General features: G+C 43.6%; 2 protein-coding genes across 6 annotated transcripts in view; both read right to left on the bottom strand.

Annotated features, from left to right (window-relative positions):
* Nucleotides 1-911, bottom strand: part of ITGB4 (integrin subunit beta 4) — a 29,671-nt gene extending 28,760 nt beyond the window's left edge. For 2 of the 4 annotated variants that reach the window (XM_069799052.1, XM_069799051.1), the window contains exon 1: nt 273-911. In XM_069799052.1, the coding sequence (XP_069655153.1) occupies nt 273-277 (5 nt within the window). In that variant the 5' untranslated portion in view covers nt 278-911. The remainder of the gene's footprint in view (nt 1-272) is intronic. The other 2 variants (XM_069799054.1, XM_069799053.1) reach the window with 1 other exon arrangement.
* A 6,720-nt stretch (nt 912-7,631) lies between these two features.
* Nucleotides 7,632-18,728, bottom strand: part of SAP30BP (SAP30 binding protein) — a 32,525-nt gene continuing 21,428 nt past the window's right edge. For both annotated transcript variants that reach the window (XM_069799067.1, XM_069799066.1), the window contains 7 exons: nt 15,925-16,013; nt 13,261-13,352; nt 12,738-12,798; nt 12,197-12,248; nt 11,743-11,801; nt 10,425-10,509; nt 7,632-9,745 (listed from right to left, as the gene is read on the bottom strand). In XM_069799067.1, coding sequence (XP_069655168.1) covers nt 9,564-9,745; nt 10,425-10,509; nt 11,743-11,801; nt 12,197-12,248; nt 12,738-12,798; nt 13,261-13,352; nt 15,925-16,013 — 620 coding nt within the window. In that variant the 3' untranslated portion in view covers nt 7,632-9,563. The remainder of the gene's footprint in view (nt 9,746-10,424; nt 10,510-11,742; nt 11,802-12,196; nt 12,249-12,737; nt 12,799-13,260; nt 13,353-15,924; nt 16,014-18,728) is intronic.

Here is an 18,728-nt window from a genome sequence, read left to right on the forward strand (position 1 = left end):
GACAAAAATGCCCCGTGCAGCCTCGCAAAGCTCTGCTCGGTCACGAGCGTTGCCCTTCCCAGCCGGACGAGAGGCAGAAGACGGCGTCCGACAGCCAAAACCAGAGGAAAAAGGGGGAATGAGCAGGCAGGGAGCTAAGCACCCTCGCTCCATGCCCTGCCTACCTGCTGGCACAAGGAGCCCTGCGCTTTATTTCACCCCCCGGTTAATCAACACTGCGAAATTAAAGCAAGCTGGACGCTAAAGAGCACAGATGAATTAATTCCACAAACCTCATTAGCGCTGGGTCTGACTCAGTGTCCAAATCCTCTGCTTCAGCCTGAATAAGAGGCACCCACACACCAAGCCAAGAAATTCTTCCGAAGGCAGAGGGGGAATGCGCTGCTTCGCTGCCGTGGCTCAATTTCCAGCCTTAGCCTTTTCTTTTTTTTTTTTTCCTTTCTTTTTTTTTTTTTTTCTCCCTCCTCTATTTTCTGTCCTTTTTCTTTTTCCGGTTAAACGTCAACTTCAGTCCGGCAGAGAGGGCAGACAGCCCGCGATCCCACATACCTCCCGCTGAATTCTGTACCCTCCAGTCAAATATCAACTTTGTTCTCACTCCCCCTCGCTGTCCCGGAGCTGCCGCCTCTCCCTCCCGGGGGGCTGGCGGGGAAGAAAGGTGGGAGCCACGATAAATGAGATTGGATCCCAGGTGAGGACGAGCTTTATCCCAGTTGGGGAGGGAGGAGGGGGTGCCTGTGACTCAGGGGTTGGCATTCCTCCCTCGCACACCTGGACGGGCAGGCACAGCCTGCACAACCGCCCGGACCCTCCCTCTGCACAAACACCATCCCCCAGGAAAAGGGCCGAGCGGGTGGTGGGAAGGTGCCTGCCACGCCGAGGGTGCGTGGAGGGGTCTGCGGGCAACGGGCAGCGTGGGCGGCATCGGCTGCGTGGCTTCACCAGCCTGCTCGGGGCAGAGCCGAGGGTGCTCCCCAGCCCCCCTCGCCGGGGTTTCTCCTCCAAATTTCCCACTGGCGTGATTGGGGGTGTCATCCCCAGCACCCGGGTAATGTCAAGTAAATTCCTGCCGCGACAACAACCACCCAGCTGCCGACCCCAGCCTCGGTACCTTGCTTGCAAAGAGGACGGATCTGCATCCCGCTTTATCCAGAGCACGACAGCCCATTCTGCATCTGCCATAGATCCAGCTCATGGGTCAATGCAACCCCTTACAGTACTGTAAATGAGACCCATCCACACCTGGTCCTAATGCATCCTACCAAGGTCCAAAGGTGCAAAGAGCAGCAATCCCACCACTGCATCCAGCCTTTCTGCTGGGCTGGATCCAAAACCCCTTTCCCAGTCCAAGGAACAGCAGAGGAGGGTTTGGAGTTCAGGTGAGGTTTTTTTTTTTTTGTCACACAGGACCCTTTTGCTTCAGAGCCTGGGGTTTGTCACGGCTCAGACCAGCCACAGCTCCCACAGTGCAGAGTGTACACATACCAGAGCAGATGCGATAGCAGAGGCTGCATTTTAGCTCCCCAATAAATCCTCACAAGGAAAACTGCATCCCCTCAGCTTCAACACGAACAATAGCAACAGCCAGACAAAAAAAGTCACATATTTCCTGCCTGCCTTGGAGATTAGAAATATGAGCAGGGCAATTTGGTCTCTTCATTATCAATATGGCATGACAGAGGCTGCTGATCGACTCCCTAATGATGGTGACCAAGCACTGATTCACATGAAAGTGAGGAGCAGGATTCCTTTCACTACAAGAAATAGAAAGCTCAAGTAAATATGTGTAAACTGATTAAGCCCCAGGAAAAAGGAGGATGTGCTCATGCCATTAAAAATTGCAGCAAATGGGAAACAGCAGGGGCACAGCTGAAGATGGCCCAGGCAGTTTAAGTCTGGTATTTCCTAGTTTTTGAACACTTGACTTGGCAACCTCAGCATTAGCCTGGCCCTTTTGGAGATGCGATTTCCTATATTTAAACCAAAACTCTGAAAATTAAGGGGTTTGTTGTTGGGTTTTTTTAAACCACAACAGACGTTTACTACAATATGAGAGCTGGAACATGAAGCTCTGATGCCCGAGTTACAGCAGCGGCTGCCGGCGAAGAGCAGATCGTTACTGCTGGGGGGCTGAAGGCAGAGGGTCCCGCTCTGCCTGGCAGAGGCACAGAAGCAGCAGATGTTGTAGAATATTGTAGGTGGAGAAAAGCCGGGCTTCAGGTTCCTGAGTCCGGAGGAGACCTTGTGCTGGTGCTTGCAGATATGCCTGTGCACCTCCCCTGGTCCTGTCCACCAGAAGCACCCAGCTCCTGTCAGCCCCAGCTTACCTCCCACCGCCACAGTTCTCCATTACCACTGGGGTAAGCAATGCTGTCAGGCACTGGAGTTAAAAAAGGCACTTTAGGCTACAAGCAAGAAATATATTACTAAAAAAAAGTAGGTCAGTGGTAGTTCCCCAACAGGAACCCTAGAGCCAAGCAGAAAAGCTTGGGAGCAGCTAGCTTCCACCACAATATTTGGTGTCCCTGGTTTCTGGATGTCCTCATTTCTTCACCTGAGATGGAGGACGTTATGTTCCCTCCTGTAAAGAATCTCTGGTCTCACCTACAGACACTCCGACAGCCCCAGGGCTGCCTGACACCATCTCCCTCCCCTTTGTCCCACCAGCCTGGAGCAGCAAGGCAGGACCGGCTCTGCTCAGCATCTCCAGCTGTGAGAATGAGCCCACTTACTCACCTTGGGTGCTGCCAGAAAAGCCCGAGATATTAATTTTGCACATTTCTTTGAGACATGTCCCCCCCAGCCCCTAACAGATCTCCAAGCACATGGAGCTTGAATTTTCCCAGAGACCAGGCTGCATTTAACTAGACATTTGCAGGGCTGATAAAAGGCACTTTTCTAATAACAAGACAACTCCACCGTCAAATTTTAAGGCAACAAAGCAGAGAGGAATTAGAAATTCTTAGTAAGTGGTCATAAGAATTTAACAGGTTTTCATTTCATCTTGTCTTTTAAAAAAAAATTAATTGTCGTTTTATGGGTTGCCTTTCAGGCAACTTCTCCAAGATACTTCCACCAGGGAGGAAGAATACCTGGTGAGCTCAAGTTTTTTGCCTTTGCTCGATACCTTGCACTCACTGGGGCTGGATCAGGCTTTTGCCACACAAATTGCTGTTTAAACAACAGAGAACAGGGACTTCAGAGAGGAAGGATCAGCAGATTTTGCTGCAGATGGCTCTACCAAAGCTCACAGCCGCATACATGGTGGATGTCACAATTATAAATCAGTGATTTTCTGCTGTGGCAATGTGGCCTAGAAATTTTTGCCCTAGGGGTAAAACCAAGTCATTTTATAGCTCACACTAAATTATTGCACTCTCTGCTGAGACTGCCAGTCCAAGTGCCAATTACTGATAATTACAAGTGATTTTAGGGTTAATTCTTTTCTTCTTTTTAATACCACAACAGCTTGTACAGAACCTTTCTTCTTTCTATCCTGCCACTGTAGTGTGCCCAGAGGCGGCTCTGGGGCTTTTTCTAGGTCTCTGTTGAGCGGTTACAGCCAAGATTCTGCTGCTGGAACACTTTTTATTCCCTTTTTGAATTCTGTAACAACACACACTGCTAAAAGAAAAATGGATACTTGATCCCATAGCTGCACTGTACTCTGTAGTGGCAATATCCTGCTATCTGGCATAAATTTAAGGAATGCTTAATAATGTATTATTAATGTACATTAACGTGCACATAATTTATTGCACTAAATTATGCTTAATATAATTACCCAGGTAATTAAAAGTGCAAGATGAAATCCTCCCATATTCTCTCCCTCAGCCTTTCCCCTAAGACAGCATTAACTACACTTGTCCGTTGTTTTGCAATGATGTTTCTTGTCATGAACACATACCTAAAGGAAAATCTTTGCTGAACATCACTGATGCCCATTTGCCTCCAGCATGGACCAGCAGCAGGAGGCTAGTGGCCCACCAGAACAACCCAAGAGGAAAATGTTAGTAAAGGATCTAGGATAAAACTTCAGCCTACAACAATCCTAACATCCATCCAGGGAAAACAGGACCTTCCAGGGTTACATTAGCATCTTACCCAGCTGCCAAAGGGCTGAAAGCACAGTGATGTTGTGTTTGAAAGATTTAGCAAGATAGCCCACCCTTCCTCCTGGTTTGTGTTGGCTGGCCCTATACAAGATATTCAATAGCGTGGGTGAGAGCCTTGTGAGGAGCCAGCCAACACAAACTTGGAGAGAAGATGGACTGTCACCTTTTGTCATGCTCTCCAGGCACTACAAGAGGCTACGCGAAGAGGAGAGAGGTAAAAGTACCAGTAACTTGACCTTTTATTGCTGCACCAAAAGGCAGGCTTGTCTTCTTCCAATGCTGGTTCATACAAACATGGTAGAGGACAGACAGACAGACGCCTTCTACGTGAAAAGGCAAAACCTTTTCTTGTGAAATCCTGATGCTTTGCTGTTTACTGGCAACTGAAAGCACAAGCCCAGCCCCAGCCAAAGACAAGTTTCAAATAAACAAAGACTAAATATTGGAAGTCATCAGTGTCCATGGTTCTCGCTTAGAACAAAAGGAAGGAAGTAGAATATAAACAGTCAGAGGAACAGCAGCGCACGACAAGGCTCGGAGGTGGAAAACTGCTCTGTAAGAGTGATGCATGAATATGCTGGTGTGTAAACATTTCCCCAAAGGAAGAGGAGACTTTGGTGGAACCTCACTGCCCCTTCATGGGTCTTGCACCTCAACAGCGATTTATTTATTTTAACATTAGGCAGTCTTGGAGAGCCCTGCTGAAAAGCATCTCTCTTTCTCTGCAGGTGACAACTCTGGGCTTTCCTGGGTTCACACTATTTAACAGGAGCAAGCAGCCCATACCCTTTGATAACTTTCTGGGCACATTACAAAGACCATCTGTTTAAGGGCCTGTGCAGAAAACTACAATTTCTTCTCCCTTGCAATGACTAAGAGCTGGAAAGAAGCTCATGCAGGTGTCAGCTGGCCAGACGCCGGCTAAAGCAATCACCTCCACGCTGCTAGAGGCGACTGTGTCATCGGCAAAGCCTTGGCATGGCCCAAAGCCTTGGCAAGAAAGACTTTTTCTTTTATTTTTTTTTTTGTCTCAGTAAATAACTCTCATAAAACAGACAGTACAGCAGCAATCCAACTAAAACATAGCTTCGGGTGCTCACATTTTACGGTTTGAGGTGTGGCTGGCAAGGGTTGCCCCTCCCCACCTGCTCTTTCGGTTAGGCAGCACCCAGCGAGACATAAAATAAAAAGCAAATCCTGAACACACAAAATCCCTTCCCACAACAGCATCAAAGGAGGGCAGATCTCTAAATCACAGCAAGCAAATAGGAAAGAAAATCAACACCTCAGGGCATGGAGGTGGGAGAAGAGACTTCAGAAGGGAGGGCAAGAGCAGAACCAACTCTGCCAAGGATGACTTCATTACAGCAGCTCTCCTCCCTCCACTGAGCAGACCAGCACGGCAAAGACACACGCTCAAATGTGGAGCTTCAGCTAAGACAAACCTACTCAAGCTTGGAGACACCCATGCTCAAAAAGATGGTAAGCAGAGAGAAGTCCCGTGGTTTTCAAGGAACATGAGCCTGTAATTCTCAGACTAAGGAATAATGAAAGTGGGACTGATTTTACTCTCCTGGATACAGTTAGTCTCCCATTGGGAGGAGAGGTAAAAATGAGTATCTACAGCTTTTAAGTTAGAAGTGCAGCCTGAGCAATCACTCTTGCAGCAGCATAAAGAGTAATGCTTTAGCCATGCAAGCTGCAAGTTTGCATTAGTGCAGCTCAGACACAGCTTGCAGCTCTTAGGGGCCATTTAAAACACAGGCACTTAAATCCTCAGCAGGTCCTTCCAGCCCTCCTGTGCTCAGCAGCCGTCACACAGCCCTAGTACGATCACAGCCATACAGATTTCTAACAAGCAAACTAGTCAAAACTCCCGTTTGAGGGCTTCAGGCCACAGCTTCACGGGCCAGGAAAGGATCCTTTTCACTCAGGACGTTGCTCTTGCACACCTGAAGCTCCCTCCACCTTCCTCTGGTGCACTGGCTGACCACAGCTAAGTGCAAGCCACCAACATGTACGATCACGTTCTCAGAGGTAGGAAAGAGGCTTTTTCCTAGAACTGTAGTTTCCCAACCTTTGTATCCATCTATTACTTCCGATAGCAACACGCAAGATAAACAAGAGCAGCAAGCTATTGTACTGGCTGCAAGTTTGTTATACAATGGTTGGCGTCTCCACTCCAGCTTTTTGGAAAAGAGAGAGAAAAAAAACAAACCACATGATGCATGTTTCAAGTTGCTTTCTCCACTGAGGATAGCAAACACTCAAGTCATGAGAGCTCAGGAGTTAGCTGCCAGAGCGCAGCCCAGTTCAGCCAGGTCTCTTGCAGAAGCCTGTTACTGCAGGAGTTTGAAAACTGCTGCTCCAGGTGCCTCGGCCATCTCTGCTCAGCACACTTCAGCAGAGCAAGTTTTAGGAAGTTTTCTCCTTATTCCTCTCTGTAGCATCATCAAGCCCTGCTGATCAGCATTTTCCTATTGCTCCAGAGCTGCTGGACATCGTCACTCTGCCTGCTGCAGCAAGGCAAGAGCTAAACAAGCAGCATTTCTTAGCTCTGGTCATAAAGTCTGCAAAGAAATCCAGAGGTTTGGAATGACTATGGATAATGCAGAGCAAGAAGGAAGAGGGCACGAGGAAGGGGTGGGGTGCCAGGATGTGTAATATGAATAAGATACTTGCACTTAAACAATGTTCAGTAGCTTCTGTAGTTAAATGATTCATCGCCAAGAACTTCAGCAGCTGCCCTGTCACGTGCTTAACTGGTAAGATTGGTTAAATTAACGTAGTCTCATCAGACTCTCCCACTTTGTGCTTACCACCAGTTACAGTTATAGACAGGGCAGAGGAAGGGGATGGACAAGACTGGCTGGTATCTCTGGCACTAGGCTGCATTTCTGTGTACTGGCACACACCTCAGTGAGATACTGAATCTCAGCTTCAGACTCGCTCACAGCACACATATTAAGGATACTCATTAGAGTAATGTTAGTTGTTCTAGAAGCCCAGACATACCTCCCACCCCTATTCTCAGCAGTAGACAATTGCAGTGATCCTTCTGGTGCCCAAAGTTTGTCATCAATCTATAGTCTGAGACAAACTGCAGCAGCTGGTGCCCACCTCGATGCAGTTCTACTGTTGCACCTTCATCCACATGTTGTTCAGCAGGACTTTAACACAGATGTTTATACCATACAAGTTTTTAAACAGGATGGAATTGTACAAGACAGTCTAGACAGAAGAGTCACCTTATGGAGCTGCAAAGCTGCATAAAGGCTTGTATTTCCCACCACAAGTACATCCTTGGCCTTTAAAGGAAACCCCTGAAAACTCTGTTCCTCAAGGCAAGGAAATAAACACCTTCAACCTCTGCAGAGTACATTACAATCCCAAAATAGAAGGCTGGGAGCTGTTACCATCTTCCATAGGATGAGGATGGAGTTAAGGCATCTGTTACAAGCTTGCAGGAATCAAGTCAGCAGCCCAATGCGAAGTAATTTAACAGAGATGTCTTACTATTTTCATGCCTTTCAATATTTTATTGCTTTAAAAAGAGCAATTCCACCATATCCCCAACTTCCCATGCTACAGTCTCATCAGTTCCCTGGTTTCTCCCCCATGAGCATTCCTGGATACACAGTTTGGGTTTTTTTAAAGCTAAAATGACTGCCAGGACGAAGTGCTCAGCACATTTTGAAATTATTTAAAAGCAGGAAACCAACCTCTTATTTCTTCCTTAAGTCTCCATAAATGCAAACTCTGGATCAGGAGTGACATAAGGTATATAAAAAACCTGAAAAAGCAACACTGAATTCTAAGAAACTTACACTTTTGTTGATCTGGCAAGTCTTTCCTATCACTGCTTATGCACTAGAAAAAACAGGCTTTGGGTAGAAATTTAAAACAATGGGAAACAGAACAATTACTGAATCTGAAAAATATGATTTATGAATTAAAGACCATTTAAATAATCTGGAGGGACCACTACAAAGAACAAAAAAGTCCATGTTAGCAGCCGTTTCTCTACACAAATGGAACCATTCAAGCTATTTATCCCACCTACCTCAAAACAATGAGCAAACCACTTCATTGCTGTTGACCTCCTTTTTAGGAGACCAGCTGCTATAGATGAAAGTTTTATGAGAGACCTAGGTGCTAGTACTAGAAGGTACCTTTTGAAGACATTTAAGATGCAGGAATAGGTTTGAAAAAAAATAACATTAAGAACAGCTGAATTACCAACTATTTCAGAACATCCTCTACAACAAAAGTATCTCCAGTCAAAATCAGTTTAATGCTCCATTTTTTTTCCCCCAGAGTCTGAGATTTAAAAAAATAAAAAAGTGAAAAAACTTTCATGCCACCCCCACTCTCATGGAATTATTACATACTCACCTAATGATAGCTGTAAACCAAAGCACAACAAATGGATACTGATTCTCCCTCACCGAGATGAGAAATGCAGACACATCAATGACACCAGGGTTTTTTTAAAGACTTTTCCATTTTTATAATAATCTTTTGCTACACAGGTAAGAAGATTTATACAATAAAATTTTTAACTGAAAATACTTTTTCACAACAGTGGAGCAAACAGTAACTGCCATGTGTGCATTTCACAGTACATCACTACCTAGTACAAAGATGGACAATATCACAATTAAGATCACTCTCCTCTGCTTATCTGCTGTCCAATCTCATTCCATGGCAATGGAAGAGTTTTCTGCACAGGTCTTTGCAAATGAGTTCACAAATCAAACCTCTACAGCTTGTGGGTTCTGCATAGAAATCTCCATCCCTGCAAGACTATTTCAGCACAGTTTCCTCAATAGTTCCACTATTTAACATGTGGTCACAAAGATCTACACAGATATGCACACAGGTACAGATGTCAGTACTATAACAAAGAGCGAGTCCAAATTCATAGATGTAGATCACTCCAAGTCTCTGCTACACATCTGAAGATGGACACTGACCAATTGTTTCTGCTTTAATCCCCTTGGAGCGTACACAAGGGAGGCACATATCACAACCTGCTAGCAGCCTTTGAGCGTGACCTGGAATACACAAGGGTAATACTGATACTCCTTCACTACTTGCCTTTCCCTCCCACCCCCCCAAACCACACTTGCAAGTAGGGTAAGACCCTAACACAGTAATTTAATAAGCTAACTTTTACAAGCTGACTCCAGATACCACCTTCCTCCAGCACAACACAGAGACTGGTTCTTCCCACAGCAAGAAAAGGCAGAGGCATTTTCGGCAGAGGTCCATTCCTGTGGGCACACAGCTGGCATGCCTGCTCCTGCCCCCATTCTTTCAAATGGGAACTGTGGTCTGTTTCAAAGAATCTTGTCATCTTTTACCAAAGGCGAAAGCTACCCCTCCCTTCCGAGAACAATGGCTTCAAGGACAATTAAGTCCGAAAATCCAGGCACAGCGCACCAGTCACTGCTTTGCTTTTTTCACAATGGTGCCAACAGCTGATATGACTGTAGTTTTGGATCCACTTGCACTAGTTGTCACTGTGACGACACCCGGCAGCGTTGCAGTAGTGGTGAGGATGGTGGGCTGAGCTATCGTTGTTACAGGGATGGCCGAGTCCCACTTGCTCTTCCTCTTCTGGGCGTCTGTGAATTTGATTAGATAAAACAAACGAGGATTAGCATCATGTTAAGGGTCACCGATCCCCTTTGAAACACCCTGTCTTGTCAACTCTTAATATACCACTGCTTGACTAGACAACTTTCCCTCACATTAATTTCAGCATACACTGGCAGTAAATGTTTAGGAGGGAAGATAACTTTATACCTCAAGAGCCAAAGTAAAACTCTACATCTGAACTCCAGCCAAATGGGAGACAGGTTCACTCCCTGCCCCAAAGCATGTTTAATTTTAACAGAGCACACGTATCTCAGTTGCTCTAGTACAGGCACAGGGCACACTCATCAGCCTCCAGTGTTTTTTTCTCCCTTCCTCTCAGTTTAAAAGGCAGGCCGTAGGCAGGAGAACAATTCTCAGTCTTTCTAAATCTCTTGAGATGTATTGGTCCCAAGAACACTTTACAACCATAAACATCAGCAGGTTTCTTGACCTGCCAATAAACCTCTTCACTCTCCAACCTGCTTCCTAAGCTTTCATTGCAGAAGGACAGCTATGGGACACAGGGACTAGAGAAACGCTAGTCAACTCTTGGAAGGAAGACCAATATACACATTATATACACAATCAATAAGGAGCATTCAGGATTTCCAGGAAGCACTAATCCCAGCATTACTGCAGCTTAGTACAATCACAACTGTTCTTTACCTCCTACAGTGGTACTGGCTGTTGTGGTTGTTGTAGAAGCAGCACTTGTTGTTGTACCCTTTTTAGTGCCAGTCACAAATTCAATCTGGGAAGGGAGACACACACAGGAGAAAGGGGAGAAGATAAAAATGAAATTTTAATATACATAATCTTTCTTAACCCACATCACTTCTCTATGTTTTTAAGAGCAGCTTTAACGTCATGTAAGACATTGGCCTCCAAGCTGACTGTCAAGCAGGGAGAAAGATGTAGACCTCAGGCCAAAGCATACTGAAGTCATGATCATTAAGGATTCCTGCAACCCAGCTGTTAAGTCAGATACAATAAAAATGTGTTTGTTAACTGGTATAAGCATAGGAATTTGATACAGCTCAGAAAGGATAGATCCTGGTCATTAAAAAAAAAAAAGTATTTATACAGTTGGAAGTTCCTGTTCTTTTTCCTTTTAAGAAACATGCAAGACAAGTCCCTACCTGCACAATTTACTGCGACAGCATCATAGGAGGAAACCTAGCAACAACAGCTACAATAGCATGCAGTCTCATATTTTCAAAACTGCAGATATGGGCAAGGACGTAATCAGATACCTGGGTTACTGTACAAAAAAACAAAACAAGCAGCAAGACACAGCATGCACTGCAAGAAAAAAATACCTCCACATACTCAATATGGAAGGAGCCTTCTGCAAGGTTAGATAGCAATCTCTAACATTAGACAGTTTTCTAATGCCAGCCACTAGCTTAAAAGGCAACACCACTGAAGGACAGGAATAAAATCTTCCAAAGCCTGTCTGTGTTCTTTTTGGGGGGTACATAAGAATGTACATTTTGTGACAAGCCCAGTTAAAGTTAAAATAGGCCCAACATTTCTGGAAATTAGATCCAAGGCGGCAGTATCAAGGAGAACAGAAAGCAGATACTGTTTCACAATGCGATAAGGTGAGGAAATTAAGCTATAACTAGGCTATGCCACCAGGCAAAATGTCATAGATTAAGAAAAAAAGCTGTTCTTAATGCATTATTTTGCCTGTATCTGGCTTACTGAATACCATTTTAAGATGCCTGGTTGAAAACTGACAAAACAGAAGGAAATCCAGTGGAACAAACAACCTATAGAAATAGGCCTATAAGGAAGGGCAAACAACTGATCTGTGCAGCTTAGAAAAAGACATGCAAGAAGAAAGGACAGAACCAGGGAAAAATAAACAGTATTGGCACAGAGCACAGTTCATTAGAAACAGCAAAGCAACAAAATGAAATTCAGCAGGGAAACAAACAAAAACCCTGCATCTCCATCTCTTTTGGTTTTGAATAGCTACCTTTGTGCGTTCCTTCTTGGCCTTCTCCAATTTGTCCATTTCAATCTTCTGAGCTTTAGCTAAGACAGATCAGAAGTTACAAGAAGCACCAGGAAGAGTAAAAATCCATAGTTCTCTCTCACTCACACACTTCCTATCAAATAATCAAACCCTTCAAATTGTGTATAGAAAATTAAACTGTCATAAAACTAACTACTGCTTTTTAATCAAAACATTACTGCACTATATTAATGTTTTAAGAGATTAAAACATTGAAGAACCCATTTAAATGAAAAGGCTTTCCAGACTGATGAAGCATCAATAACATTCAGGCACATCCAACCAGAATGAAGTAGTTAAAGAGCAGCATGTGATAACTTCTCATTTATAAAGGAAGTGAAGACTCTAGAGCAGTTAATTAACTACAAAACACAAAGAGCTAAGTTAGGACAAAAGAAAGACTTCCTGGAATTACCTAGTGCCTCATAATATGAATCCTCTGACCAGCCATGAGGATCAAACATGTCCTAAAGAAAAAAAAAGTCAGATTAAGGCTATTTCCACATATACACAAAACCCAGTTCAAAAATATTTTATGTATTTCTGTTCACTGATGATATTCATTACTGATGTCTTCTTGTATCCCAGTGACACAAAGATCACATCAGACCTTCTTTTATAGGACCACGTTCTGTTGTGAATGAAGAAACAGCTTTGAAGCCAAAAGGATGCTGGGATAAGTCATGCATTTTTCTGCTGCTCAGCTTCTATTCCTACCAAGGAGTTTCACGTATATCTACACACTTCAGCAGTTCTTGTTCAGAATCATTATAGTGAAGTTGGAGGCACTGAGGCTCAGCACCAGACAAAAATGTTCACTTCAATGAAAAGGATCAGACTAAAGTTCCCTTAAAGGACCTCTAAACAAGCAGACTCAATAAAGCCTGAGGTAAGACCTTACACCCCTGTATTATCTTTTATCCACTCCCTTGCCAGCCAAAAGTATTGCACCTCACCTTTGGATAATTTGTACCGAGTTCATCAATTGAACAAAACTGGATCAGCTTTTCATAGATGCTGCAAAGGAAAGACAAGAGTTCAGAACAGAGCCAGTGAGCTAGAAGTAAATGGAAGTGTTCCAGATCTGTTAGTAGAAAGCAGTTGTCACCTCTTCATACTGGAAAAGTAAAATCAGAACCTGGTAAGCTATGCTTCCTATGATGGATGTGGCCTGCCATTAACCATATTATTTCCCACTTCCCCCAAATTAAGCTCCCAGCTCCCAGAACAGACACATCTTCTAAAATACTTCATCCAAAGCCTGTACATTTAAAATCTGACACACCAACACTAGTTGTTGCCTCAAGGAACACAAAGAAGAGTTTTACTGTTTCAGTTACAATCAAATTATGACTCTCATTTTTGTAAGCAGTAGTACTTCTTGCTCAGATTCCTGTTTCTGCTACAACTCCAACAAAGAGGAAAATTCTTGGGATTTGCTCTGCAGTGCTTTGGTCACAGGAAAAAATGGTGGCTCACCTGGGGTTGCGGAACTCCTTTTTCCTCTGAATGATGTAATTCATATCCATGCCCTCTTTTATTTTCCTCTCATACAGCTTTTGAATTTTATCCTAAGGCAGAAAGATTACAGAGTGAGCTGGTACAAAAAAGAGGAGCACACCAGCAAACTATCAGAAGTCTACATGTGGAAACAAGCCAACTGAACCATTGACGTCCTTGCATGGAACAAGGATTTTACCTCTCCCTTAAGGCCAAGCAGACTGATTAGTACAGACGCTCCCTCCCTTAGGGTCTGAAAGTATCTTCATGGACTGTCTGGATGGGTAAGGGAATTGATCTTTGCACATTCCGAAGGCTTCAGTGATTAAAGATTTATATTTGAGGCAGTAGTGCACACTCTGTCTTCCCAGTCCGTTGTTTCCCTTTATAGCTATGACTGTAGAGAAGTAGAAGCCAGTTCTGAGAGGGACAGGTGAACTCCACAGAGGTTCTCCGACAACTTACTGTGGCCATCACACCCACCTTCAGACTCAGGCGTGCACCTGAAAAACAGCTGCTGGGCTACACTGCACAGAAGGCAAGGCTCATGGCTATGTCTGGGTAACAGACAAGCAGAGCCGAGCTCTGCTGGACAACTAAACCCAGTGTGATCATCAAGTATTGCTGGTGGTATCTACTGGCAGCCAAATGCTCTTAGGAACAATGCACTTGTAAATCCTTGCTTGGGCACAAGTGGCCAGTTCAATGGAATCAGCTTCTCCTTGCAGGTCACTCACATAGTTATGAAGTCTACGGGTATGTTACTGAAGCCACAAGCCCCTGCAAAAGGCAACTTAACTGACTCAGGTTGGAGATGTCAAGCAGTCTACTCTCCAAGAAGACTGAAAGATTTCAAAATATACATGATTTTTTTCTTCCTTAGCAAGATAGTGAAAGACCTTAAAAGTATTTTTACTCTGGTGATGCTGAAGGGATCGCAAAAGCAGAAACTTTCAGATGGAACAAACTTTAGTAGTACTACTAGGAGAATATTCTCAGTATTTTCCTTCATCTTTTCTTTTTGACACAAATTTCTCATGTACAAGAGGCATATAAAGTAAAACCAGAGGGTAGGCCTTCAGTCTTTCAGGATGAGAGAGTTGAGTCAATTTTCCTTTGTTGCTTCTGGATAAGTCACTTCATGTCTCCTCCATATGGACAGTCAACTTGAATACAGAACTGACTATTGTCTAAGGGTTTGCCTACGCCTGAATAAAAGAGGATTGTTAAGAGCTGATATGAAACTCCTGTTTCATCAACCTTTAAAAAGCTTTATAAGATAAATTTTCATCAAGTCCTCACAAAACTAGCAAGAAGAAATTACACAATCTCCACATCCGGCACACACATTGTGAGGTCTGAAGGAACAACTGCAAAAAGGTGAATTTGGGGAGTAGAAATGATTGAATAGGTGTTCCCTTTTGTCCCCTTCCCATGGAGGTAGCAATATGGTTCACAAAGTCCACAGATGGGGAATTACTCAGTCAACTTTATAGTAAGAAATAATCCCTCTGGCAGAGTTCAAGATACAGTTTATTAGAGGAAGAATCTGACAAAAGGAAAGAGCAAATCAACAGTGAAAAGTCCAGAACATTTTGCATCTCTAAAGAACAATCCCATCTTCTTGCTCACAGTGCTCTAAGATGTGGTTTGACCTGCTAACAGAGGACAAGTTCTCCTTTGATTTAACATAGTAAACTGCTGTCAAAGGGGAAGAAAATCTGCTTTATTCTGTCTGCTCTCTCAAGCTCTGTGCATTCCTCAGATCTAACGCACTCTAATTCATTGATGTCAGAACAGCAAAATCCTCCTACAGCACAAGATGAGGAATGGGTGTGCCCAGGTACACTGTGTGGAGAAGAAGAAAGCATGATCTGGATGGTGAGTCATTCTGAACCACCATTGCACATTAGCTTACTTTATAGAGCATTCCAGAAGTGACTCTTCACTTGTGTTTCTACTTGGAAGATAACTGCAGTTAAAACTCATATGGGTGGTAGGAAACAGCAGCCCCTGCTCTTTCATTTGCCCTCCATCAGGAGGAGGAGAACAGAGCAGAAGGTTATTGCAAAGTTGGTTACTCCAATTATTTGGGTGTGCACCAGAGAAAACATGCATTTGTTTTCTTTTGCTGCCTCTAAGTTACTAGCTTTCCCTCTAAATGTTTATCATCTACAGATATGTAGGTGGAAAAGGAATCCAGTCAATGCTGCCTCAACTATTCCAGTTAGGGTACTCTCAGGCCCATATAGAAAAACAATGATTTGTTCCTTCCTACGGAGCTGAATTTGCTGAGGTAAGAGGATAGCAGCCTTCACAGTAAACATTGCTTCTGTGTCACTGGTGGGATCAAGGGCCATTTTAAAGCATAAGTGACCCACAGAGACTGGAAAACAGCTTTAAACTACTACTTTGAGATTCCTAAACTAGAATTGCTGTAAAGTCTAAAGCATTAACACAGTGCATTCATAAATTCAGTGTGGTAAAAACCCAGCTTTAATGCTGGATTTTTAACTTGCACAAAAATACTGAGCAGACTTCCCAGATATCCCCCCTCCCTACTGAATTGCAAGCCTTTAAAAAAAAAAAACAACAAAACCAACAACAACAAAAAAAACAACAAAAGAGTGGATTTATACCAACCTGCAAGTGGTTAGAACATCTGCCAGGAGGCTCAGGAGGGATTTTGATCTCGTCTGGAGACATGTTCCGCACTCTCTCTGAAAAAGAAGCTGTAGAGAGCAAACTGGTGATGAGTTATGGCAATACTGAATGGAATTTAAGCCATGCAAGTCATTAAACTTGTTTTATGTCCTTGCTAAGGCTACTCTGTTATTGAAAGCTGACAGGTAAAAGTAACAGGGGAACACTGTCAACTGGTACTTGTGGTGTTTTCAAAGTGCTGAGAAAAAAAAAAAAAAAAAAAGGAACTAACCTAAAGTTTAGATCATTAGAAGAGGGATGTGATGCTTGCTTTGTTGATATCTACCTTACACTGTGGCTTTGTGTCACACCCATGCTTAAAGCTTTATTTTCAGGGGTCTCTTCACCAGAGAATGGAAATGTGAAAAGCTAAGCTACTTTCTCCTCCAGCTGCAATTCTTGATAAGATCCTCAAAGGCAAAGGATCATCAGAGGAACAAACATTGGTTCGTGAATGTATCTATAAACCCCTGCACTGTGCACCACATACTGAGCCCTCCACTGCTCCAGGTCTTCCATGCACACTTTAAAGTCCTGCTCTGAACAGCTTAGATAACCTGGAGTCTCTGACAAAACTTGTGCCAGGATACTCTCAGAGAGAGAATCAGACTGTTTATGTGGAGTATCACAGGATCAATCTAAAGCAGCCTGGTCCATTGCCATTCTTGGGGAGGTAATCACTTTGGGTCCTATTTATTTCAAGGCCTACCTACATGAACCAAAACAGCTCAAGAAGGGAACAACCCTCCCCAAGGCCATCAGGAGTTAACCACAAGAAATTACATTTCATCCTTAAGTTAACATTTCCTTAACAGGCACTTTCATCTTTGCTTACAGAGTCCGACTATTGCTAGAAAGAACAACTTGTTCTGCAGGACTGAGAACAGACCAGTACAGATTGGCATATTTCTATAGCTGTTTGTGTTGGGATATACTATTAGAGTACCCAATTGCCCTGTAAAGATTAGTTTACAGAGTTATCAGCAAAAGAAACTGCCATGTTTCCCCCTATTGCTTGCTATTTTCCCACTATTATGGGAAACCCAGGCAGTTTTCTAGCCAAGTCTTGGAGCAAAGATTTGTGCCACATTTAAGCAGCTGGGATTGTTTTCAACCATAATTTGTACAGGGAACACATCCCAGAGTCATAGTCTGTAGTGGATAAAAGAGACCTGACACCAGCACAGAGTCATATCAACCAAGCCATTCACATTTGCAGCTCCTCAATTATACATTCCTCAGTAAAAACTGCCTGAACTGCAGTTCCAGCACACTCAAGTTCAGCTCCTTTGACCAAAGCCAGAAGGGCCCAAAGGACAGACACTGGTGTTTTAACACAGCATGCTCTCCTGACTTCCAGCACAGAGCATCACATAGCTGAGGTTACAGATAATCAACACTACACACGTTCAGTGCTACTACAGTTTCTACTTCTTTTGTAAAAACGTAAAGCACTAAGGATAATATCCTTTAGAGATGCAAAGCTGGCAGGCGACCACTCATTCTATTTGATCAAGATGTTGCTGAGGGTTAAATTCTTCAGCAGTTGCTAGTAACGAACAAAAAGTGTCCTTTGGCATTTACTAAGAGGGTGCCTCTATGGAAGAAGGAAAGCTTGCCAGAGCCCCTACAGAAAGGCAGGCAAACTGGAGCTCCCTGACAACAAGGCAGACGCTTGTTATAGGTTACAGCTGCTGGTGGGATGGGGAAGCCTCTAGCTTAATTAGTGTTTCAGGAACCCAGAAGACAGTAGCAAACAGACAGAAGTGTTCACAATAGACGGCACACTAGGCTTTCCGGAAAAGGTGAAAGCTGATTAACGGCTTAAGAGATTCACAGCATCAGCAGAAACATTAAAAAAGAAAAAAAGCCACCAAATCAAGACTTCATAAGGCAAAGAAAGGACCTAAAAAAAAAAAACCAACCCAACAAAAAAACCCCCAAGCCTAGCTCCAAGTTAGACATCCCATAGGCTCCTTATCTTTGCAGATGACCAGAAGAGACACAGAGAAACAAAACATTTATGGGAAGGAGAATTGTGGGCTCATATAAACTCAGGAACTATGGGCAAGAACTCTGTCTAGCATAAAAGAAATCACAGTCATAAAAGTATGTTCAGCAATCAATTCAAAGCTCCTTTGAAACAGAAATAACACTGGAGGAGGAACAAGAGCTCCCAATGAGACAGTATAGTTTGACCCATGACTTTTCAAGGTTTAGGTGCTCATTTCTCTTTTGTTTGAGCCATGTAAAAACAATCATTTATCAACATTATACTGATGGGGGAAGGCATCTCTTAATGCCTTACAAGGAACTGGAACTAAGACATCACTGTCTACTGCCATCCCACCATAGCTGTACACAGCTGAAGACTGAGTCAGCAGTGAGGCTACGTGCAACCTGTTTTACCTCACAAACTGAGCACAGACAAACATTCATCATTACTCAGGTATTTCATCACATCACAGCCAGACTGAAATGCCACATCAGTAGGAAGAAAAGGATGAGTTTAACCCCTTCAGGCCTATTTTACAGTAAGGAAGTGCAAATTATTCATGCCCTCAAGCAGTCCTCAAACTTCCTCCTCAAACAGAGAGCAGAATGGCTGATTCCACAGCTTCTTCCCACCAGGTCTTTTCCTAGAGAAAGGGGCAGCTGGGATTATCATTCAAGGTAATCATGGAATTTGCATATATGGCCACAGGCTCCTGTATAAAAGATTTTGTGTTTTCTAAGTCCCAAGA

The sequence above is a fragment of the Haliaeetus albicilla genome, chromosome 12 (assembly GCF_947461875.1).
Source record: "Haliaeetus albicilla chromosome 12, bHalAlb1.1, whole genome shotgun sequence".
Lineage (NCBI taxonomy): Eukaryota > Metazoa > Chordata > Aves > Accipitriformes > Accipitridae > Haliaeetus > Haliaeetus albicilla.